Source organism: Theobroma umbraticum, unplaced genomic scaffold, assembly GCF_002168275.2.
Source record: "Theobroma umbraticum cultivar Fairchild unplaced genomic scaffold, ASM216827v3 scaffold_12.0, whole genome shotgun sequence".
Taxonomy (NCBI): domain Eukaryota; kingdom Viridiplantae; phylum Streptophyta; class Magnoliopsida; order Malvales; family Malvaceae; genus Theobroma; species Theobroma umbraticum.
In genome coordinates, this window is record NW_018397272.1 from 3,239,003 (window position 1) to 3,264,225 (window position 25,223).

General features: G+C 34.8%; 3 protein-coding genes across 7 annotated transcripts; 1 reads left to right on the plus strand and 2 right to left on the minus strand.

Moving 5' to 3' along the window:
• The first annotated feature begins 5,470 nt into the window (after positions 1–5,470).
• Positions 5,471–7,241, plus strand: LOC110426677 (transcription initiation factor TFIID subunit 8-like). The gene is given in 3 exon segments (XM_021441960.1): positions 5,471–5,646; positions 5,734–6,794; positions 6,797–7,241. Coding segments are annotated over 2 exon segments (1,161 nt in total). The 5' UTR covers positions 5,471–5,646; positions 5,734–5,771; the 3' UTR covers positions 6,935–7,241.
• A 1,791-nt stretch (positions 7,242–9,032) lies between these two features.
• On the minus strand, positions 9,033–14,433 carry LOC110426599 (protein LONGIFOLIA 2-like). The gene is made up of 5 exons (XM_021441837.2): positions 13,384–14,433; positions 12,672–12,724; positions 10,610–12,592; positions 10,383–10,533; positions 9,033–10,090 (listed from the first exon to the last, which is right to left on the minus strand). The coding sequence occupies exons 1-5, from the start codon at positions 13,535–13,537 to the stop codon at positions 9,279–9,281; spliced, it is 3,153 nt and encodes a 1,050-aa protein (XP_021297512.1). The 5' UTR covers positions 13,538–14,433; the 3' UTR covers positions 9,033–9,278.
• Positions 14,434–21,192: 6,759 nt separating this feature from the next.
• LOC110426601 (putative FCP1 homology domain-containing protein C1271.03c) lies at positions 21,193–24,743 on the minus strand. 5 transcript variants are annotated; one of them, XM_021441844.2, is made up of 8 exons: positions 24,614–24,664; positions 23,914–24,011; positions 23,407–23,808; positions 23,195–23,276; positions 23,027–23,093; positions 22,274–22,459; positions 22,097–22,154; positions 21,193–21,718 (listed from the first exon to the last, which is right to left on the minus strand). In XM_021441844.2, exons 3-8 carry the CDS (start codon positions 23,729–23,731, stop codon positions 21,528–21,530), a joined length of 909 nt encoding a protein of 302 aa, XP_021297519.1. In that variant the 5' UTR covers positions 23,732–23,808; positions 23,914–24,011; positions 24,614–24,664; the 3' UTR covers positions 21,193–21,527. The 5 variants fall into 5 exon arrangements, with proteins under 5 accessions (XP_021297519.1, XP_021297518.1, XP_021297515.1 ...); XM_021441843.2 differs by having other exon boundaries at positions 24,580–24,639; XM_021441840.2 differs by having other exon boundaries at positions 23,407–24,011; positions 24,614–24,743.
• Between the last annotated feature and the right edge of the window lie 480 nt (positions 24,744–25,223).

Sequence of the window (25,223 nt, forward strand, 5' to 3'; positions counted from 1 at the left end):
GCACATGCTTCCATTACAGAAAACCAAGACATTTCAAAAGGGCATGTCGATTATTGGAGAAGAAAAGTACTTCTTCAAATGGCGCTGCTTCTAAAAATTTTGTAGCCATGATTTTAGAAATAACTATGGTTGAAGAAAATGATGATTGGTGGATTGATTCAGAAGCAACCAAACATGTGTGCAATGACAAGAATTTGTTCAAGAATTTCACTCCAAGTGACTATGAAAATTTCCTACACATGGGAAATTCTTCTACAACTACCATTAAAGGCAAAGGGACTATTGAGTTTGAATTCACTTCTGAAAAAATTCTAACTTTGAAAAATGTTCACTATGTTCTAGAAGTTAGAAAAAATTTAGTGTCTGGAAGTTTATTAAATAAATTTAGGTTCAAGCTTGTATTTGAGGCAGATAAATGCATTTTGTCCAAGGGGGAATATTTGTTGGGAAAGGTTACATGTGTTATGGAATGTTCAAATTAAATATTGTTAATAATAATAAAAATAAAATAGTTGTTTTTGCTTATATGATTGAGTCTTCTTATTGGTGACATTATAGATTAGGACATTTAAATTATAGAATATTGGATGATATGTATAAAATGGACTTAATTCCAAAATTTAATCCAAATATTGATAAATGCAATACATGCATGCTAACAAAAATAACTAGAAATTTTTTTTCTAAAGTTAAAAGAAATACTAAATTACTTGAATTAATACATAGTGATGTGTGCGATATGCATAGTACACCTACATTAGTTGAAAAGAAATATTTTGTCGCAATCATTGATGATTTCTCTAGATATTGCTATGGATATTTGTTGCATTCTAAAGATGAAGTGCTTGATAAATATAAAGTTTATAAATCAGAAGTTGAAATACCATATGAATCTTTTATCTAGTGTTTAAGATCAAATAGAGGTGAAAAATATTATAGTTCAAGTTATTTTGGCTCCACCAGAATAGCCCATTATATTTCAGCACCTTACACACCACAACATAATGGGGTAGTAGAAAGGTATGTTATCATATTCAAGTCTTAAAAAAAGTTTTTGGGGAGAAGCTTTGTTAACAGCTTGTCACATATTAAATAGAGTTCCTATAAAAGAAACTAAAATGACCCCATATGAACAATGGAAGAAAAGGAAACCAAACCTTAGTTATATGAAGGTTTAGGGATGTAGAGCTATAGTTAAAGTTTCGAAACCCAAAAAAAAGAAATTGGGTGAAAGAGAAATAGAATGCGTATTCATAGGATATGCACAACATAGTAAAGCATATAGGTTCATGGTAATTGAATCAAATGATTCAATTCTAATCAATACTGTTATTGAATCAAGAAATGCAATATTTGATGAAAATAGATTCAAATCAGTTTTATGGCAACTACGGCCACTACAATCAATTCAATCAAATGTCATTCCATTAGAACAAAATGAAAATAATGATGAATCTAGACAAGAAATAAGAAAAAGCAAAAAGGCTAGAAGGATAAAAGATTTTAGTCCGGACTTTTATATGTTCCTTATAGAAAGAATAGGAGAAAATATTGACAATAAGATTCTTTATTGTTTTAATTTAGAATCGGACCCTATTACATATGACAAGGCAATGAAGTCTCAAAATTTTACATTTTGGAAGGAAGCAATCAATGATGAAATGGACTCAATAATGGGAAATAATACTTAGATTTTGGTTGATCTTCCACCAGGTTTCAAACCAAAAGGTTGTAAATGAATTTTCAAAAAGAAAATGAAAGTAGATGGAACCATAGACAAGTTCAAAGTAAGATTAGTAGCCAAAGGCTTTATGCAAAAGTAAGGGATTGACTACTTTGATACTTATGCTCCAGTAGCAAGAATTATTACAATTAGACTTATAATCTCCCTTGCATCAATACATAACTTGATAATTCACCAAATGGATGTCAAAACAGTATTTTTAAATGATAAATTAGAAAAGGAAGTCTACATGAAACAATCAGAAGGGTTTGTTATTTCAGGACAAGAGCATAAAATTTGTAAACTTGTCAAATCATTGTATGGGTTTAAACAGGCACCAAAACAATGGCACAAAAAATTTGATGAAATTGTTTTAGCTAATGGCTACAACATAAATAAATCTAACAAGTACATATATAGCAAATTCCAAAGTCGTAAAGATGTTATAATTTTCTTATATGTGAGTGATATGCTAATATTTGGTATGGATTTAGAACAAGTCGAGGAGACAAAGAAGCTTTTATCGAAAAACTTTGCAATGAAAGATATGGGTGTAGCATATGTCATTTTAGGAATTAAAATATTCTGAGATGAAAATAACATAACTTTATCTCAATCGCACTACATTAAAAAAGCCCTTGAAAAGTTTGACCTTACTAATTGTATACCAGCATCTACACCCATGGATCTTTAAATTAAATTAGTACCTAATGCTGATAGGGCTATTGATCAATTACAAAATACAAGAGTAATTAGTTGTTTGATGTATGCAATGACATGTACAAGGCCAGATATAGCATTTGCTGTTAGAAAGTTGAGTAGATATACAAGTAATCTAGGCACTTTGCATTGGCAAGCCATAAATCAAGTATTAAGATATTTAAAGAAAATAATTAATTATGGACTTTGCTATAATGGATATCCATCAGTACTAGAAGGATATTCGGATGCTAATTGGATTACAAGTTTAGAAGATCATGCTTTCACAAGTGGATGGATCTTCATGCTTGGAGAGGCTATCATTTCTTAGGGGTCCAAGAAACAAATATCTATAACTGATTCTACCATGGTAGCCGAATTTATTGCATTAGCTGCTACCACCAAGGAAGCTGAATGGCTAAGAAATTTACTCTATGGTGTGTCTTTATAGCCTAAACCAATTTCTCCAATTTCTATCCGTCGTGATAGTGAAGCAACTCTAGCAAAAGCATAGAGCCAAGTGTATAATGAAAAATCTAGACATATTGGATTAAGACATAGCTATGTTCGACAATTAATTTCTGATGAAGTGATCACTATAACTTTTGTGAGATCTAGTGAAAACTTGACGGATCCTTTAATAAAAAATCTTGCTAGAGATCTTGCAAATAAGACCTCAAAAGGGATGAGGCTCAACCTCATAAATTGAAACTCACCCATAGTGGAACCTCGACTCAATGCTTGGTATAACGTCAAGTCTTGAGTTCAATGAGACAAAGTATATCATTTGTATGTGGCTGCTAGCACTATAATATAATATGTTATATTCCATCCTAAGTGAAGTGCTAGGTACCCGTAATGGTAAGGAAAAGATGAGTTATATATCTTAATAGACCCATAACATAAGTTGTTAGAATGCTTTAGTTACAGGGACATTCATGGGATCTACCTATGTGAGTGTGAAGTGTGGCCACTTCTAAGAGTTCAAGAGCTTGGCTTTAATAGTACTCATGAAAAAAGGATACAGACGCATGGCCATAAAAGCATTGTTGGATACTATGCACTCATTGGCGTTGAAATCGTTGTGTGAGATGTGATCGGTTAACCAAATGGAATAGCTAGTTCAAAGCATAGTCTACCATGCAATTTCGGTTAACTTTAATATGTTTTCACTAAATGAAGGTTCAATTGAAAGATACCTTCATTTATGCAATTGATTTTCAAGATTATCTTAAATTTTGGATTAATTTGAAAATGGTGGGGGATTATTGGACATTTTCCAATAAAAGATATGATTTCATATCAAAATAGAAAAAAAATTGTGACTGTTGGAAATTAAAACCAAAACAAAAGTTATGTCGGTTGAAAATAAAAAAAAAAAAAAAAGTCACGTCTGTTGGAAAAAACCAACAGGAGCAACTCTTTGAAACAAACACAAACAGTGTCTGTTGAGAACAAGCATCTATGCCTATAAAAGAAGACCCTCTTTATCCAACGTAAATAAAAAAACAGTAATATCTCTCTTTTTTCTTCCTCAAACATCTTCTAAGTTTTTTTCTATACTATTTTCTTACAGAAAAAATATTATAGAAATTTGATAATCTTATTATACTCTGGTGAGTGCTCAATGAATTGATTTCTTCAATGCAAAACGTCATAAATCGTTGGGCTTCATTATATGTTCGAGGTTTATAGGCCGATAACTCTTTTACATACTATAAGTGGGACCGAATAAAACCTTAAAGACAGTAACATTGATACATGCCTTGAAGCCAATTTATAAGTTTTTTTAGTTTGGTGTTCTGACACATTGAACAATAAAAACAATGCAACAGCAAATATTCATGTCAACTAAACAATGGAGATCTAAGTTGATTAAATAGTAATGAAAAAAATCAAATTGATCAATAATTAAATCAAAATCGAGGGAAAATTAGAGAGCAAAAAATAGCATTACAGAGAAAGAAAGCCAAAGTGATCAGAAGGTTGCCTAAACTTAACTACAAAATAAAAAACAAAATAAAATTTAAAAATAAAAGACATTAATAAAAAATATTTAAAACAACAATAAATAATAAAAAATTAAATCAACAGGTCATCATGACTTTAGATATATTTACCAAGTGTTTAAAAAATATTAAACAGTACAAATAATGCTACAGGTATTGTAGCATAAACAATAAAGATGTAAGTTAATTTAATAGTAATAAAAGGGAACAAAGTGATCAATAATTAGATCAAAAAGTAGCATTAGGGAGCAAAAAATAGTATCACAAAGAAAGAAAATCAAAGTGATTAGAAGGTTGCCCAAACTCGACTGTAGAATAAAAGCAAAATAGAAATTAAGGACAAAAGACATTAATAAAAAAATTTAAACTATCAATAAATAAATAAAAATAGAAATCAATTGCTTGACCAATCAGGAATACTCATGCTTGAGGATTCCCATGCTCAGCTAATGTTCGTACTCAAACACATAAAATATTAATCATTTTAAATCAACAATTACCAAGTATAGATTAACATAGGTATACCCAAAATAATTATTTTTATATAAAAAGAGGTTAAATCTAGACAAATGCTGAAAAGATAAGAATAAAAAAAAAATTCATGGCAGAGCAAACAATCAAAACTAATTCTATAATGAAGGATTTTCTTCTATTGGACCTCATAAACAAAGACATAGCTCTTTAACGCCCACACCAAAGACTTTAAAGCCCAGCTCAAAACATCACTTGAATGCCGATCTCTCTAACTCACTAAAGAGGAATAAGGAGGTGCCACCTGTCGAGTATAGGAACGTCCCACTTGTCGACTTCTGGGAAGCCCTTAAAAGGCTTCTTTTGATATTGAGGTGTCGATGTACACTGCTTTTTCCTTTCTGTTTCAATAAATAAGGAAACACCACGTGGCTATTATTTGAAACTGCCCCATCTATATGACATGTGTCAACAAAGTACAACACATTCACGGAATTTTAATAACAGTCAATGGTATTTATCATTTTCCTTTTAAACAATCTCTTCTTTCCGCCTATAAAACCTAACGCCCAATTTTTTCCATCTCCGAGTGAAGATTTATCAAGGGTTTTAATCAACTATGAAAATGCCCAATTTGGGAAACCCTAGAGTTTAGACTTCCCCCAAATCTCAAACCCTAATTCCCTAAATTTCGCAATCTCTTCCCAATTTCTTGCTTCTGTTCTTCGACCGTGATAGAAAAAGGTAAGCTTTCCACATTCATTTCTCTCTTTTTTTTTTTAAGTTTCCTTTTAAACTTTTATTAATTTTGTTTTGTTTTTTGTTTTTAAGAGAAATGAGTATGAAATTGATATGAAGAGTTATTGAACATGAACGATGGAGGTTTGGAGAATAGAAAAGAACACGGAAAATCACAAAAGCAGTCCAAGTCTTCCAAATTCAATAGCAAAAGTGACGATTTTGCCCTTGCAATAGCGAAGGTTGCAGTGGCGCAAGTATGCGAAAGCGTAGGTTTTCAGAGTTTCCAAAACTCTGCTTTACAAACATTATCGGATATAATTGTTCAGTACATTTATAGCGTAGGAAAAACTGCGAATATTAATGCTAATTTGGCAGGGAGAGTGGAAGCAAATGTGCTTGATGTTTTTCAAGGGTTGGAAGAGTTAGGATCGGGTTTAGGGTTTGCTGGCGCATCAGATGCTGATCGTTGTGTTGTTAATTCAGGGATTGTTAGGGATATTGTTCACTATGTTGGTGATGCAGATGATATCCAGTTTGCATATGATGTTCCTCAGTTCCCAGTTGTTAAAGAGTGGAAGGAAACGGGAAGTTTTTGGGAAAAAGGAGAAGAGCCTCCTGGGGAGCATATACCGAATTGGTTGCCTGTGTTTCCTGATCCTGAGACTTATGCTGCTCAGTCGAGTGAAGGGAATGAGACAATGAGTGTTTTGAATGGAGAAAAGAGTGAGTTAGCAAGCTTTGAAACAAAGATGGAGCGGTCGTTGTTGAATTTGCAACAGCGGTTTGCTTGTAATGGGAATGAAGGAGGTTCTTCGCGTGATGGTGGGGATGCTGGTAGAGCAAGGGAAGCTGCTGAAAGCAATCCTTATCTTGCTGCACCTCTACATTTTGGGGAAAAGGAAGTAGAAGTGTCACCTGTTGTTCTTCCAGTTAAGCTTTCAAATGAAGTGGCTTTGAGAAATATTGTTTCGGAAAATTGTATCGTGGGAAACCATGTTTCAGTGCTGGAGACATTTGCTCCCGCTATAGAAGCAATGAAGAGTGGGTTCCATGATTCCGAAAATAGACAGAAAAAAGTCCTTCATAACCAGAGACCAATGGTGCACTTTAAGATAGAAACTGGAAAGAAGTCTTTAGGCTCGGCACCTAATTTTTAAATTCACAGAAAAAGGATCTTGAGAAGATTGCCTCATGGTTTGGGAATGATAATGAGAAGTATGACAAGAAGAGGAGAGCAGAAAAAATTCTGAAAGAACCTATGGAGAACTGTCAGGAACTGGCACAGTTGTGAATTAGATTTGTTATCATCCTTTGTAGAATTTTCTAGGATGGACTACAAGGACAGTGCAAAATCCAAGAGAGAAGTCTCCTGCTTGGTCGCTTTCTTGAGGTATGCATGTGACAGTTGCCATGATAGAACAGTGGATGATTCTTTTTCGTAATTATTGTTTCTTCTTTGGTGGTCTTAAATTGATCGTGGATTTTTCAATTTCTGGCTTAAGCTGAACTCCACATGTACACATGCTCACCATTGTTGAAGCTTTGTACAATATTGTATTACTATTTGTTATTAATGAAGGCAGGTTAATTCCACATTACATGCTTTTTGTATTTCTTAAGATGAGATCGAATTTGGAAAACAAGCATCATTTGCTCTAAACTTTCTTTAACTTGCATTGTGTCATACACCATTATAAATAAAATTGAAACTGAACACACGTTGGTTGGCAAGTTAGATTTAATTGGGATCTACTTTTTAGGGTGTATTTCCATTCAATAAATGGTCTTATTGATTTGGTTTGTTTCCATCTTGATGATGGCCTTTGCTAACTAGTTAGGTTGTTCTAGGTAATGGGCATAGTTTAGTAAATGGTTCACAGACTAAAGCAGAATAGTGAAGTCTAGGGATAAGCATAACAAGTATCATGTTACATGTGAGTAATGCTATATGGTGCTTACACTGGTTGACACATGTTCTGTATTATGTATAAACTTAATTAATAGCTATAATACTTTGACATGCATTTTAGATTTTACTTTGAGACTAGGGAGCTGGGCTTCATATAGGGTGCTAGCATCTTAACCTAGCACCAATTCTAATGTGTCACAGAATAGTAATTAACTGCTGTGCATGTTCAATGGTCTTGTTCTTGTAGAGGTTCATGGGATGCAGGTAGACTCAGATCCATATTATCTTAGAAAAGGTTTGTTACATCTCGAAACAGAATGGCTTGTATGGGTCAAGATTAATGTTGTCAGATGATTCCAGACAACTGACTTTGAATTTTCCGGCACTACTTCTAATGGTTTTCCACTATTCTGCAATCCTAAATAGGATGTCTTGAAATCCTTCAATCATCTGAAATTTCGGGCTACACATGTTACGACATTGAATATTGTATTCTGGCTTTGTTCCGTGTGAATAATACATGTTCTATTTGTGCATAAACTATAAGACCTAGGATAAGCCTAACTGTAGGAAAAAATCACATCTAACTAGGAATCAGCATCATAAAATATGCTAAAGAGGATAATGATCGCAGAGATAATCATCCATCCACGATTTTCAAATTGTAATCAAGAGTAACTAATGTTATTTATAGATCGCTAATTGAGAGTAGGGTGGACATTACTGCAATCCAACCCTAATCCAAGCCACTATCACTTCTAGTTTATTGCTGCAATTGATAGCAACGAACAGCATTTAAAGATTACTGCTGTCATTTCTGCTTTCATCCTGCAATTTCATATTTTACCCCTGCCCTTCCCCTCCCTATGCTTAATACAGAAGGAAATGCCACTGATTTTTCCTTAACACTGATTAAAGATATATTAGCATTGCAGTTGAATGCTATAATGACTTGCTTACCTAAAACTTCTAGTTAATTTATCTGAGGAGCCTATCTCTCTCTAATGTTATTTCTAAAGAAAATGAGTGTTAAGATTTTGTGGTGGTTAGCTAAGAATCTTAAAATCAAATAAGATTTTAGGTGACCATAAATGTTCAGATTTGCTTATTAAAATACAATTGCTCATTTTAAGTAATTCCCAGAAGCCTCTTGCGAATGAATCTTTGCTAGAGGTTATACAATATCGATAAGGGTTTTTTCGCACACAGAAGGTGCTCCTTTTATTTGTGTTTAGGAGGTCTCGCTTTACCGTAAACACTTAGTAACCACTCCAAATGTTGATGTATATATTGTCAGTCCGGTGCAAATAGAAAGTAGAGCGATAAACCTTATGAGTCATCGTACCAACACTATGTGCTATCCCTCTGGACCAACTCTCACCATTTGAAGCTTACAAAATTCTTTTATTACTTATTTGTTAATAGCTGAAGAAAGAAAATTGTTTGATAAGGATATGCTTGAACCAGATACTAGCATGTACTGCCAAAATGAAGACTTCAAAATGGAAAGAAAACATATGTTGGTATACACATAGATTTCAATTTACATGTATTTCATAAGCGTTTTAATTTATATGGTGTCATAAGCTCAAGTTTCATTCATGTTTTATTGCGACTATAACCCAAAAGAATCGAACAAAATGGAAAAAGAAGAAATTTTGAAGTACACTTTACCACCCCCTTTCCTGGTGGCCCTTCAACCCAAATTGTAGCATTATTAGAAATGCTACTTTAAAAACAGTTGCCTGCAATGTCTGCGGGGTAGCGCTTGTGGATTTGCTCTTTCACCACTGATAACTTCACATATCAAGTCCTTGAAGATCAACCGCTCCACATCTAATACTACCCTGGGAATTTGACTTTTGCACTGTGTCCAATCCATTAATCCGAGTGTTAAATCTCCCCATAAGATGCCTCTCAGACTGTCATCCTCACTATCCATGCTTATTTTTGATGCAGTTTGAAGATTATCTATTTCTGAACATAAATCTCTTACCAGCTGCTGTTCTCTTGGTCTTCTATCCTCCAACGTGCCTGGTGAGAGCCACTGCTTGTAAGAGCTGTTCACTAATTTTCTGACTAGAACTTCGTTAACTGCATCAAATATAAGCTGCCTGTGGTTCTTCTCAATGGGCTCTAACTGGTTGATCTTTCTGCTCTCATGTTCAAATAGAAGTCTACTGTTTACCTTGGTTTGTTCTAGGGCAGGGAACAAGTTAGGATTAATTAGATGACCTGATGGATGAAGCTGATAGGCCATGAAGCTGGATTCAAGTTCTCTTAGGAGACCTGATGCTGACAATATTTCTGAAATGTATATATGGTCTGGATTTGGACTACTGCAAATGGGTGCAATTTCATTGATAATGGAGTCCTCATTGATAGAATCTAAGTTCATGAGTTTCTGGACCAAGTGCTGGATGTTTTCTGCTTTCCTAATACCTGTCTTGGACCTGAGACTGGTTTCTCTGCAGCTGGATAAGCGATTCAAACCTATGGGACTCCAGTCTGCTTCATCAGGAATAAGACCCTCATCATCTGTCATAAAGAAAATGTGGAAAGAATTCAATCTATGAAACTGGCCAAGCCTCCTGTAATAAATAGTGGATTCTTTAAGTTTCTTGTTTTCTATAGATACTATCTATATGCAATTCTTAAGTTGTTAATGTTCTGCTTTCTACAAATATCTTGTGATATTAGTAAGGATGAACTAATATATTAATCGGCTTGGTGGATGTATAATCATTAGAGCCAAAAGGCTTTATGATATGGAAGTCATTACAGTTGAAGTTTCAGTTTAGCAAAATCAAGGTATAAAGTTTCAGTTCACCTTTATAGGCATTAGATTTTTTCTTCACAGGAGATGGTGATTCGTCTCCATAAAATGTGGCATCCAGAACAGAGACAGGACTAGGGTGTTCCAGGGCAGTTCTTGGAGGTTCTGCTGTTGAGTCACCTTCGCTAAACCTTGCTGGTGGATTCTGAACGATAGAAATGTAAGCTGTTTAGCGTTAGGAGTTAATCAAAATACTAATTAAAAGGAGGAAGAACACTTACATTCTGCTTCTTTCCATGTTTCTGGGAAAATGTACCCTCTATCTTGCAAGATGTGTCAGTGCTCGTGACTTCTATCCCACCATAGGAGGCTGTGCTCATATTGCTCTCAGATTGCATTGAACTAGCATCACCTTGGTGACTTAAATCTCTCACGTCACTACTGATATCACTCAATTGGTCATCACGTCGCTGCAAATTGTGAGATTTATGCCTGGGCTTCCAATGTAGCAAGCCTGATTCTGGTTGCACCCTGCCTGATTGCCTTCTGCTCCTGCTCTGATCTGATGTTGGGGTGGCAGAACAAGATTGCTTTTCCATTTCAAGCTTCTTCTGCTGCAGCTTAAGGCATGTGGTCTCTGAGCTTATAGCCAGCATAGGGTTTTCTCGAACAGTAGGTGATGGCCCCTTTGAAGGTTGGTTGCATCTTAGAGTTTTGGCAGTACTCTTATCCCTTGAATGGAGTCGACTGGAAGGATCCCTGGAAGGATTAGGTCTTGGAGTCAACTCTTTATATGATCGATTGTCAACCTTTTGGTTTCTGATATCAGCGGGGTTGCTTGTCCGAAGCCTGCTTAAACTGCCTGTTGCAATTACTGATGAAGTGGAATTGCAGGCATTTTCCATAAATCTTGCTGGTTTAATAATCGTGATTGGAGATTTAAGGCTAGTTGGAGAACTAGTTCCTTTAATTGTGGTTGAAACTGCACTGCTACTTTTTAGCTTTGTCAAATTTGTTGCTTCTGAGCTATGACCAAGGATACTGTTTGCATGAGAAATAAAATTTGAAGCTTGGTCTTCTTTTCTGGTCTCTGTCATCTGTTTAGACTTCTGCATTGCTTCAAGTATTTGTTTAAGGGCTCTGAGATCCTTTCCTGACTTCTTGAACTCGAGTTCTGCCAACCTTTTCTCAATTTCACCATAAACACTTAGAGAGTTGTTTGGGGCTTTCATTGGAGTTTCTTGACACTTCAAAGCTGATGTTTGACCCTTGATTCCATTAGGCTGCTTCCATGGGGCTGGTTCAATTGGGCATCTGGTTGCAACAGGTTTCTTAGAGTCGGCATTTGTCAGCCGTGGTGAGCTGGGTTCCCTTTTTAAATTTCTTGGAGAACCAGAGATCCAATTTTGATTTTTCTCATCAATTCTTGATAAGCATGAGAGGGGATCATCTTTCAAATCTTGACAGGTCCTGATCTGTCCTCTTTGATTCCCATTGGTTAGCATGGTGTCTGGCAATGCTTCCAACCCCATCAACTTGGCTACAACACTAGACGGTCCTTTGTAGCTTCCAGGTTCTTGCTGTTGGTTTTTCATCTCATTGGAGTTCATGCTACTTCTGTGCAGCTCTCCTGGAAGAAAATTTGATTTAATACTATTGATGGAACCCTTTATGGAGCTTTCTCTACTATCTAGTGATAGTCTTGGGAGATCTTTGAGCTTAATTTTAAGGGCATCTTCTGACCCCCTCCCATCATAAGAGAATCGATGAGCATCCCTAGGCGCAAAAGTGAGAGAACCATCCTTGCGTTCATTGGCCATTCTGGGTGCTTCTTGAAGCCTTGGAAGAACACGACTTGATTCATTGAGACTGGTGGTGTTCTTGGTCTTTGCAGGTTTTGGTGACTGCAAAGGCCTTGGTGAATCTATGTACTTCAAGGTCTGGTGGCGCCCTGCTTCCACTTTGGTTGCAGTTTTAATTGATAATGCACGGGCTTCTCTGTAGATGGAGTCTTTAACCACATTTCGGAGGTCAAGGGACTGCTGGCTTGATTGCAAAGAATGACTTGATTGATAATTGGATATTTCTTGGCTTGGGGTTTCAGGGAAGGTGGTTTGGCTCAATGAAGATCGGTCTACTTGAGATGTTTTGCTGCAGTCAGCAGATGAGAAACTAGATGAACAAGAGGATGATGAAAATGAGGTTCTGGGTGATTCGAAGGAGAATCTTTGTTTTTCCTTCACGGTCTTCTTGACACTATTTTCCTGCAGGTATAAGTTGCACTAGCTTCAGTTAATTTTGTCAATTAATCCACAATTTTAAGTGATTAGGATTATTTCTTACTTTTATCTTTTGTGAAGCAACCCTGTGCTCTGTTCCGTGCTTGCCATTTTGACCTAGAGAAACATTGAATAATGTAAGCCATAGAAGGTAGCATTGTGGATGGTTTTAGACATTCGAGGTTGCAATAGTTGGAAATATCATAGTTAGAAGATAAAAATTAACAATTAAAAAAGCAAAAACACTGAAACAACAAGTATCGAAAGTGTTAATGATGCATATGAAGCACTTAATCTATCATTGGAAACTGTTAACAACATTAGTTTTCCTACATAATGCAGTCAGTAAGAGGCTATGGAAATTCCAGTAGATGCAAACAGAATAGGACAAAGTTCCACAACTGAAATTAAGAATTTGTGTAGCCTTTCTAGTTAATGCCTCCATGGCTGCGATTGGGAGGCATTAAGCTACTGAAGCAGGTGGGTGCATCCACAATGTTTTAAGCTGACCTTGCACTTGGTTTACACAAAAAGTTCTTAAGGAAAATTTCAGAAAAAATAGGCGGTAAGCAAAAGCAGAACTGGGGAATATAACTTTTGACTTCATCTACTAAGTTACTTGGAATTTTGAAATTGGAGTGAAATACTATGTTGCTGAAATTAGCAGAAGTGGAAACCTCTTAAAACTCACAAGCCCTCTGGCCTAAAGCATGCATGACCTAAGCTAATCTTTCTTAACACACGCGAGCACCTTGTTAAAAACTGAGACAATGTACCTGGCGGAAGCCTTTTGTGGTTTGAACTGGCAATGCGTCGGCTACCAAAGAACTGGTGGCGGTCAAAGAGCTGGAATAGTCCATTCATGCACCCAATCTGCTCCCGCAATTCTGGGTTTTCTTCTGAAAAAGAATATATAAACTTGGCAGACATGTTCACTGTCTCCCTTGAACTCAAAAAAGCAGAAGAACCTAAGCTTTCTTAGTTTCCATACAAATCTCTGAGTAGTTTCAACGTCCCTTTTTCCCTAAGAGGAAATGACAAGAGAAACTTGAATACACCCAAGGAGTTGTAGTGGTTCACAAGGTTTACAAGCTGTATGCATTGGCAGAAACCTTGTAAAGGGATTTTGTTGGTGAGGCTTCCAAGTATATTCCTGCTAGTTTCATGTCAGGATTCTGAATACTGATGGTTTTTTTTTTCCTTCTTCTTCTTCTTCTTCTACAACTCAGATATTTCTTTCTTAGGTGAGGTTTCAGAGAATTTTCTGATTAATAACAGAAGAGAATGGGAGGGAGGAAGGGACAACTTTAAAGATAAAAAGAAAGATCGACACCACCCCACATTTCCATTCTTCCCATTTTGCAATGAGATAAAACGTTTTCTTGGGCTTCACAGGAACAAGGGAGACAATATCTTCTGCGGGAAGCCGAATGCAACCAAAATAAATAAATAAATGGAAAAGGGGACCCAAAATTTTAAAAAAAAAAACACCTAAAACAGTCGCCACCTACTAGCCCCCACCTTCTAAGGACTAATCTAAGAGACGCTGCAGAGTGCGGGGGAAGTGTTCTGCAGACCCCAAGAAGAGATGTTTTTTGGGTTTCCTCACTGAAGAAAAGAATACTTTGTCTTTTGGCTCTCCCTAGGAAAAAGACTGCTAGAGGCTAGAGTATATAACAGCACAGGGGGATGTTAGTGCATTAGATGTGAAGGCAAATGTGAAAATCTACTTGTGAGAGAGAAGAATGAGAAGTTGTACTGTCAACAATTTATTTATTTTTTTGGTATATATTTAAGCTACACCTAAGGAAGAGAGATTTGGAATGTGTGGGTGTGATCTGAATTTTTAAGAAATAAAAATGAATAATGGGAAGGAGAGAGGTGTGAATAGATAGGTGGGTCAGATCTGCTTTGGTAATTTTCTTCCACTTCCATGTGGACAAAATAATGCAGTCTGGACCTCTCTCCCAGGAGCATGTGGAGTGTGTCAGAGAGTGGCAACATTACAACAGCAACACATAAGGAGAAAGTGGATTTATGTACTGGAAAGCCGCCCTTTTCCAACCATTCTCCTCGCCGTCAGCTTTAACTTGCCCCCCACAGGATCCCTCTCCCTTGGATTTTTGACCTAACCTCACTTTACCCTGTAAACACGTAAAAGCGTTTGTGCCCGCCAGTCCGAACGATTATCCGATTATTAGTAAGAATTGTGACTCGTCGGAAAAGGTTTGATTACCAGACAAAATAGCATTACACCTAAATATCAATTTCTTTTTCTTATATCCACGTCCTACTGTGGCTTCAATTATGAAATTTATGTAATGATTCACGAAATTTCCTCAGCTGAGATGCAATGGTGTTACTCTCATTGATTCCCTTTATCATATCCTAATGACAATTGGGGCGCCTACAGTTTGGCATTTTGGCTGCATCTGATTCTCTTTGGTTCGTACGTTTGATCATAACTGTGGTCCAAAACATTATTGTTACTAGATTTTATTGCAAGACACTCTCAGCACTTAATCCTATCAGTGTCGGATTGCTCGGCTTCCCATATTGTGCAGAATAGACAAACACATTCCCATCAGAGATTGGATGAACTACTTGGCAACTTTAGCCACATAAGGATGGTTAGTCTGTACTAGGATATGATCATATCGTACAGTTATATTTCTTTTACTATCCAAAGTCTGCATTATTGTTACTTACTACTTGTGTCATTTAGGCACTTAGGCACAGAGAGAGAGAGAGAGAAAGGAGCTTTGAATTATAACATATCGGCATGAATGCTAGTGGCTGGACAATCATTTACTGTGATTTGTCAACTTAGAATAATGAATGTGATCAAAACCTGGTAGCACCGATATGTCGAAACCTAGGAGTACCTTGAGTCACCCTCATTTAACAAAATGGGCTCCCAATCTCTATTTTCTACAATTTATCGTCTTCCTATATTTGCAACTACTACAGTTTCCATGCAGAAAAACAGCTGCATACAGTGTGTGCCACTGCCCACTCGTTCAATCATGTCGCTTTCTTGTTTTAGGGACTAGATTTACACTTGATGGATTAATTATTTATGACATCCATTTACTTTTTTTTCCATAGCATATCTAAGTTTTCTTGGTCCTCTTTCGATAAACGTTGTAAAAGATTATTATCTCATGCACTGGTGATGAAATTTTTTACATTTACAATCGAATTCAAGAGAATGTCAAATATCTTATAAATATTTAATTTATTGCATAAGATCTTTTATAAAGGACATAAATTTAGCATAAGCATGGTAAAGAGAGAGGCAAAGGGATAGCTGGACTTTTCAAAATTGTGTAAATGAACAGTGATAAATTTAAGATTTTACGTAAAGAATAATTAAAAAATAATCATATATAATTATATATCTGTATATTTTAAATTTTATATTTATGAATCGATCACACAAATAATCAAGTGAGGGACGTGGAAGTTTCCATTACTTAAATGAGAAGACATTGGTTTGTTCTTTATCTTCACAAAGTGAAAATTTTTTTCATTTCGTTGTTTTGTCATTTTATCTTAACTTGGGGATTTATATGATGATTTCTACGTGGACATAGTTGAGTTGGATCCACTTTACAAGCCACCATTTCCATGTAAAAGCAGATGTGGTCCTACCAATAAAATCACCAAAATTAATATTTGCTTGTTTGGGTTTTGTTGTGATCCTAGATTTTATTTGCACAATTGTCCACTATTGCCCTTAATAAGGGCTACAGTATGTCTGACCCTCGATTTAATTAAACTTGCTACTATGTGTTCACCTTATGGCATTTGCCATTTTTACCATTCTTTTTATTTATTTTTTTGTTTATTTCTTTTAAGATATGTTTGATTCCTAGAATGAAATAGAGTGAGAATACTAAGAGTATTTTGTAAAAATAATTATTATATAATTTAGTTCATAAAAATAGAATAAAATAAGAATTGTTATAATGATTTATTCTAATGATTGATTAGTAAGAAAATTAAAATTTTCTTATTCTAAAATAAGGAAGAAATAATTATTATATAATTTCCTTAACCAAACGTTCTGTTAGAAAAATTAGAGATAAAGTTATCGACCTAGTACCTCTTACCCATGTTCATGTCAATATCTTAGTCTTGTGACAAAAGAAATTTCTAAGCTCAAATAATTCTCCCTAAAACAAAAAAGAATTTGCAATAAATATACATATCCATCCACATATTTCCATAATTGAAGTTTAAGATATCGATTTGGAAATTTTAATTTTGAATTAAATGACAAAAAAGGATTATGTCATATTGCATAAAATAAAATCAAATTTAACAAAAAAAATGTTTATTTTATTTAGGAAATTCAAATACAAAAATTGAGTTAAGAAAAGAATTATTATTAAAATATGTGAAAGAATGAAATGCACGATGATTGTCACTAAACAGGACGGCATCACGTGCTTTGCCTACCAAATGAGTTGTACGACCCAATGGTGCCTCTACCCCTTTGAAAGTGGCTGTCTGCCAATTTTATGCAGTCTTAACACACACACATGTATATTATAATATATATATATATATATATATATCTATTCTAATGGTCAAGCTATTTATTTTGAGTAATTACAAGAAAACTTGTACCCATTTTTTTTTCCATCAGACAGATTGATTGAGCTGGATAAGAAAAGGAATTTTAATACTAAAAAAATATCAAATTGTCCCTATGAATCTGGGATATATTCATTCTTCCTAGAATTATTCTTTTTTAAAAAAGAAATTGTTTATGTTTGAAGTTTTTGTTAATTTAATTATGTTAATTATGTTCATTGTACTTTCCAAAGATTTAAATTTAAGATTTTTAAATTAAAATTTTTGAGTTCTAAACCTTAATTATCTGCTCCCAAATTAACATTACGGGACCCTTTATTCCACTTATTAAGCACGCAATCTCTTATTAACAATATCATGTTACTTTTTAAAATAAATTTTAAAAAAATATAAACGAGTATAAATAAAGTTTCCTTACACTTTTCTTTTTTGAAAATTTTTCAAAGCAATGTTTAAAACTATTAACATAGTGCATTTGAGTATTTTATTCGATGATAAATATATGTATTTTCATGTTCAAAGAGTTAAATTTAAACACTCAATAAGAGAGATTATTGAGTTAAGCATGAATAGCTTGTTAATTGGCATGGTTTTATTAAAGGATATATATATATATATATATATAATTAGTAAAGGGTGAACAGTGGTATTGCTAGTTAAGTCTTAATATACACCCTGGAAAAGTGCATAAGGAAATATTAATTTGTATTCAATTCAGAAAAGCAATTATGATAAAACAAGAAAAAAAAAAAAAAAAAGAGTTGATGGTGATGGATGAAATGGAAAGGACATGGCAAAAGGGGTGCAAAACCACATGCATAAAGATGTGGCATCACATGAGGGATGCCTACACTTGATCAGGCAGAGAGCAATACCAACTAAGCCATCTCCATCCCAAAACTAGGTCTACCTTGATTAGCACATGACCTTCCCTACTCAAACACCCTTTAGCCCCAGAATAACCACGTGAATTACCATTTTTAATTATTTTTAATTTTTGGTGGGTTTTTCCAAGTCAACACCAAAGAGCTTGTAATACCAAAATAAAGAATTTTGTTGTCAGGAAATTTAAAAATGCAGCAAATTAAAGTATTTCAAAACCCAAAAGGGGGGCATGTTCATGCTCACATTCTAAGGTGTTTGATAAAGGAGACTGGATAGTGTGACCATTAAACACGGGGAAGGTGGGGTGTAGGGTTTATTTTCCATTGTGGGGTTGGTTAAGTCAAGATTCCATCTTATCCCATTTCTCACATGTGAAAGATAAGCTTTGGAAATCTTAAAGATCTAACCTTGGAAAGTAAGAATCCCAACGAACTCAAGTTGAAATTTGGCAAAATCATCTTTCTTCCCAACTTCCCATATGCATTCTAGTTTGTTTATGCTAAATCAAGGAAGGACATGTTCATTGGTGAGAATGGATTAGTACCCAAGAAATCACTTAATAAAATAAAATTGACCCAAATCAAAGGGTGTGATCCTGCCACAGAGATGAACTTGCAGATGCAAATGCTTTTATTATACCAAAAATTAAGATTAATCCAAGTCACGTGTACTAAGAAGCATTCCACCCACTCAAGGATTAGTGATTTTTAATGCAAATTAGTGGATTATAATACTGCTTAAGGAGATTTGCTCATTGCAAAAGAGAAAGAAAAGGTCAAGGAAAGGCAATCACAATCAAATTGACAGTTCATTAGCAGCTAGAGTTACCTACACTCCACATGCATGCCCACTTGATCATACTTACCATATCCTGCTCAATCAGATGTGGTTAGGAAATGCAAGTCTTTCACAAAATTTAATTCAACAATCTGTAAAAGAGTCCAAAGCAACTTTCTCTCTACACTTGCTTGAATCCTTAATGAAGATTCATGGTTAGGTTCATGGAGGCTTTCCTGTTGGTGGACTCAAAATAAGTTATCTGTCACTATTGTAATTGTCATGTGTATTGAAATATGGTATAGAAACAGTGTGTTACCCTTGTAAATGATTGCTAAGCTGTCTGTTGGCTTCTGCAGGTAGGAATCTGTACATGATTTCTAGAGTAGGTTTGGGGGAATGGGCAATGGGCCTTACAGACATGTAAAGTCAATACCAAACTTCTGATCGGTGGAAAATGAGAGGAAGGGGAAATGATGGTGTATGACACAAAGTCATGAAATATGCAGATAGCAGCATACAGCTTTAATCAGTTCATAGGTTTGTCATAGTTTGAAATATGAAATGACTTTTTATTTCATATGGGGCACCACTTTGCTTATCAGCAAAAAGTAGAAAATAAAGAAACCAGTACAACTAAAGGGTGTATTAGGTAGGCTTCCTACTCTAACCATCAACCTCATCAAAAAAGCAGAAATGAATTGACAGTTTTCAGCTTCTGTTCATTGGATAAACACATTACGTATGTTGTTTTAGCACATTTACTTAGTGAAACTTTTGTTGATGTGAAGTGTAACAGACAAAAGCGAGATATCAGCAGACCATTTTAACTCTAATCATGCCATTGTCACTACATTCGCTCGGCCTTGAATCTTGCCCTACACCTTCTTCCCTTCCTTTATGTGGCATTACCACCCAAGCATGATAGATTTTACAGACAGTTTGTAAAATGCTTAAGGTTTCTCTTTAACAAACTTCTTACTCTCTATTCAAAGGTTGATACCTGAGAACTTCTTCCGACAAATGAGAGAACAATCAGATAAATTTTTTACATTTTTCCAAATTTCTAACATCTATCCTCTAACCAGCTTTTTACTCTATACACAGTGGTTGCTGCCTGAAAATTCCAGAGCTATCCTAGAAAGATTCCATCCGTATTAAGCTAGCTTCAAAGGCCCTTGCTTTGGTGCAGGCCAATCCACTAGAATCTGGTGAAGTGGGTTGCCCTGCACTTCCCTTCCTAACAATTAACGTCCAGTACTCAACTACCTTATTAATCAACATGTTTTGTCAATCAGTAGTTAGCTCCCCACTATTCTGGAGAACTTGGTTTCTTGAGAGCCGAATATACCAGAAAACCATTGGCCAAAGGGCTTTCCATGGGAATTTGCAGTAGACATACTCCAACTGGGAGGTGCAGTTTGATTTGATTTAAGAAAATAAATCTTCTAACATGAAACCTTAGGGTCATTTATGATCTTGAAAACAATTTCAGAAACCTTTACACATCCTTTGAATACATTCCAGTCCAAAAACCTTCCAGCTTCGTCATCAAGACAAACAACTACAACTAATACTGCTGGAAGTTCTAAAACCTATGGATTCATTGTATACCTCATGAAGGCATCTCCATCAATCGGATTGGAGCTCCATAGTCCAAAAAGTCTTGAATGTCTCTCCTACTAATCAAAAGGGAAAGAAGAGTACAATCAGACAGTCCTAGAAATATATATTAAAAAAAATTGCAGCCCGACACAAGTTTCGGTAAAAAAGGAAGTAGAAATCAGTTGTTGTTTAACAAGAAACTCAGAACATAATCAGAGCAGCATTGGATGGTATGTGTAAGTTTCAATTAATACAAAGGCTTGCTGAAATATACTTCCACATATGCTTTGTCTGATGATGAAATAATTTTCCCACGGAAATCAAAGTATAAAGTTTATTTTTCCTAAAGTATACACCATGACTGATTTTAATTTTGTCAGATGGATACATTTCTTGGCAACCAATTTCATCCACAAAAAGCATAATATGATTCTATAAATCTATTCATTTATGGAAACTTATCTTGAAGCAAGCTTAACAGCTTGGGGTATTTTACACTCGAGTAAATCAGAAAAAAGATCAAGGTTCACATTTCGAAAGATATGAATGAATTATGGTCACCCTACCTTTCTCAAAGTATATAAAGCTCAACTTATAAAAAAGTTCTAGGCAACCATGATGATAAAAAATAAACTACATAATGTCCCTTTTTGGTTCTTAAAATCATAAACAGTATACTTTCAAATCACCATCCTTTAGATCTGACTTAGGTCAGCTCAGTGAATAAATAATTTATATCCATAAAGAAAACAATAACAACAGTCATAACAGCAATTCCTTCATAAGAGTAGGATTGCTACACAAAGGTCAAGTAAATCATGTTTCCAACATTTAGCTTGCCCTAAACATTGTTGGAAAAATAAACAATGGGTACCATTGCTAACTAGCTCTATGTGATTCAACCAAATTACAAAAACACAGAAAAAAAAAAAAACAAGCAAAACTTAGCAATTCTCAAAGCTAAATCCTCCCGAGAACCTTACCATTATGCTTTCTTTCAAATTCTTTTTGCCTGTAAGTTGCTTATGCTAAACGTAATCTAGACTCAAAGCTAAGCTGGGAGACTGACATTACTTTGTAGTTCAGGACGAGCACATATATTGATAACCTGGCTGTAGAAGCTCCAGTCATTGCTTCTTTCAGTGATAGCTATCTGACCAAATGGGTTTTGCTCTATAAAGTTCTGTACATTCTCAGCCGAAGCTAATCTTTCCAAATAAGCTCTAAGATCACCTTCAGCACCTGAAACAAATAAAATCCAACTCTGGATCATAAAAACCCACTAACCAGCCACTAAAAAGGCTAAAGCATAGTCAATTGAATATATTGTAACAAATATTGTACATATGAACCTTTTATTTCAGCAAACAATAGTAGCTAACAATTCAGCTTTTTGTTTTTTCCTATTTATTGTCATTTTATTTTTCCTTTGACCTGTTTGTGAAGTGTCAGCAATGCCAATTGATGTTGCTTGCAATTATTAGTACTGAATGAAGAGGAGATATACACAAGTTATTCAACATTCTTTGAATTATGGAACTTAACAAGTGTAAATAATTGCCTTTCAAAAAAAAGAAAAAGAAAAAAAACCAGTGTAAATAATTTCAGAAGTCATCATACCTAATGAATTGTCATTACTGTCGAACTTGAATGAATAAGGAAATATTGCAGTATGTGGCTTCAAGAACAAAGATTAAAAAAAGAAAAAACCAAAGACAAAAGTCAGGACCTATACGCAAAAGAAAAGGAAAAATATAAGTGGCCTAAACAACAAATAAGAGTAGCCCATTAACTTACAGGATTAAGCAGTGCTTTGTAAGGAGAATCATCTATCAACAACGTATTCGATTCATTGTAATATCTCTTCTCCCATGGAAGATCGGGATCATGTTTTTCCCAAATCTTCCTCATTTCTTTAAAAACCAAGGGCTTATATTTATACCCAGGAGTATTGAATTTTGTGGCAGTACAGTGAGATGAATCCTAACAAATCATTGAGCACAAAGCAAATAGATTAAAGTTTGAACTGTTCCCAGTTTAAATGCATGAGAAAATTTGATTTGATACGGAAAGCATTGATAAATTAAGACAGTTACATTAGTAGATAGTCATATATCTTCTAGACAAATGAGGACAATTTCAAGCATTGCAAAAAAATGACATCAATTCATGCTTCATTCAAGTAAATACCAATACCCTGGAGGCAGTCAATAATCTTCTCATGCTACCTCAATCGAGCTCTCATGTAAAATAGGCTACAAAAGGACTCCTGGTAAACAACCCAATCCTCAAACTAAGGAAATTGAAATTTTTACTCAGTGGGGCATCAAAGCAATGGTTAAATAGTTAGAAGATTAAGTCTGTACTTTTGCTAGTGATCAACCATCGAATCAGCCTAACGTCAGCTACAACATCTTATCAGGCACGAATAACAACAACGCAATAGGTAACAAAGATGACTTGAAAATACTAAGTGTATATAAATGCAAAGAAGCCTTCCATTGTAAAGCAAAGTTTAACAGAAAGGAAAAGGAAACAGGCCATCATTACCCAACAAAACAGCAATTTATGTTTCATATCTTCCATCAAATAGTTGAGGAATCTTTCCACATTTTTCCTGCAAAATATATCAATGCTCCATGGAAACAATTAAGCAATAAGAAAAGGCAATCAATAGTTTCTTTCTTAAAATGTAAATCAAAACTTGCCGAAATATACCTGTTTCTTGAAGACCAGATACCAACTTCAAACCTCTGAAAACAAAACCTTAAGAAATCATCACAAAAAGGTCTCTTAAAAACTGAAAAAGAAGGAATATTTCCAATTAGGTTTTAAACAGTTTGAGCATAAAATGTATTAACATAAGCGGGATAAAAATTTCAACACTTTGCCTTTCAAAAGAAAAAAAAAATTCAACACCAAATTCTCACTTGCCCGTCCTCCTATATATGCATCTGCTTTGAAAGTCTTTGGAGGTTGATAGACTATATCAGCAAGCAACCCATTCAAATCAAGAACAAGAAGTTTATTCCTCAATTGACTAACAGGAGGTGTAATAACAGCAAGAGAAACATCCTTTCTTTCTTTTGTATCATGTGAACCGATTCTTTCTCCACTATTTTCTTCTTCTGATAGAGTTAAAGTTGAAATACTATCCATTTGATCAGTGTTAGTAAGGCCAACTTCCTCTGGCAGCTTATCAGTTTGACTTTGACTACTATTTTCTGAGGAATCAAACTGCTGCTGCTGCTCCATCCTTTTTCTAGACTTGGTTTTCTTCTTTATCGCCAATCTTACTTCTGAAAAAATTTGAGCTGCATCCTTGCCTGTCTCTAAAGATCCAAAAAATGAAGCTTGTGATTCATTTACTTGTACAAGATTATCTTGCATTTCAGTCTTGACTACCGAAAAAGAATCAGAATTGGTTGAAACCTCACAATTTTCATGCGTGGGTCGTTTTTTTTCATTTGCCTTAAAAGGGTCAGTATCCATGCTTTCTGCAGCATCCTTTATCATTTTCCTTTTTCATAGGACCCTGTAAGCAAAGACAATAAGTTCAAATGAAATGATGAAGCAAACTTATTCGAATAAAATGGCCAATGTCTCTTATATACAAAATTTAAGCAGACGGCTATTAGTCAACCATGAAATTTAAAACCGACTCTCTGGTATTAGGGACTAAGCAAACAATTCAATGGATTAAACATCTAGGCAAAGAGTCTTAAATGTCCAGAGTCTCTAATTGCTAAATACGTATTCTAACTCCACCACTCAGTGTATGTGATAACAATCCTTCAAGTATTCGCTACGATGACAAATCAAATCAACCTATTCTTAGGATAGAGAATTAAACATCAAAAATAAAAATACAACAAGACTTCAAAAGGATTAATTCCAAAAACAAAAGGCAAACAATAGTAACAAAAGTAGAAAGGGAAATTCTCCAAAAGCAATTAAAAATACAAATTTAAAAGCAAAAGAAGCGATATATCCTTACAAAGGGTTCGCAATAAAGCAATAAAAATACAGTCAAAACAAGGAGATGAAGATATATTAAGTTGTAATTAGAAGCAAAATTGAACAGCGATTTAAACTCTAATTACCTAGGAAAAAGAAAAGGAAGCGTAGGAGAAAGACCTTGGGGATTCTATTGTTAAACAAGTCGGTAAGAGATTTTGACGTGGGTGGAGCACAAGACAAACAAACCTTAAACGACGTCTTGTGTAAATCTTGGGTGCTTTTCCAGATTTGCATCTTTGCCGTCTTGGCCAAGGCCAAGGCTTCGAACTAGAACGGCGTCGTTTTCTACTTTTTGTGAGAACAATATGTTCATTTTTCCTTTGGAAAATGGGCTTGGTTTTGGACTTGATGACTTGGGCTGCGTTTTAAATTCCCAATCCAAGAAGTTTTCACCATTTCTAGGTTCTGGCTGTGCATCTGAGGTAAGATTGTCCTTTTTTTTTTGGAAAATTGAAAAAAGAAGATTTGAATTTTATTTTTTTAAACAAAAAATCATATATTAATCAATGAATTAAATGTTCAAGTACGCATCTAACACAAGACTTGATGGTGAAAACTTAAAACAGTTATTATCTTGATCCAATTATTAATCATCTGGAATTATAACTTGCCGACCCCTACAAACATATTATTATTGATGTATCTAGGAACCACCATTCCTAACTTAGCATCAAAGTTTTCAGTATTTTCTGTCTGTACCAACAGTTACTTCTGCAATTCAGTGTCC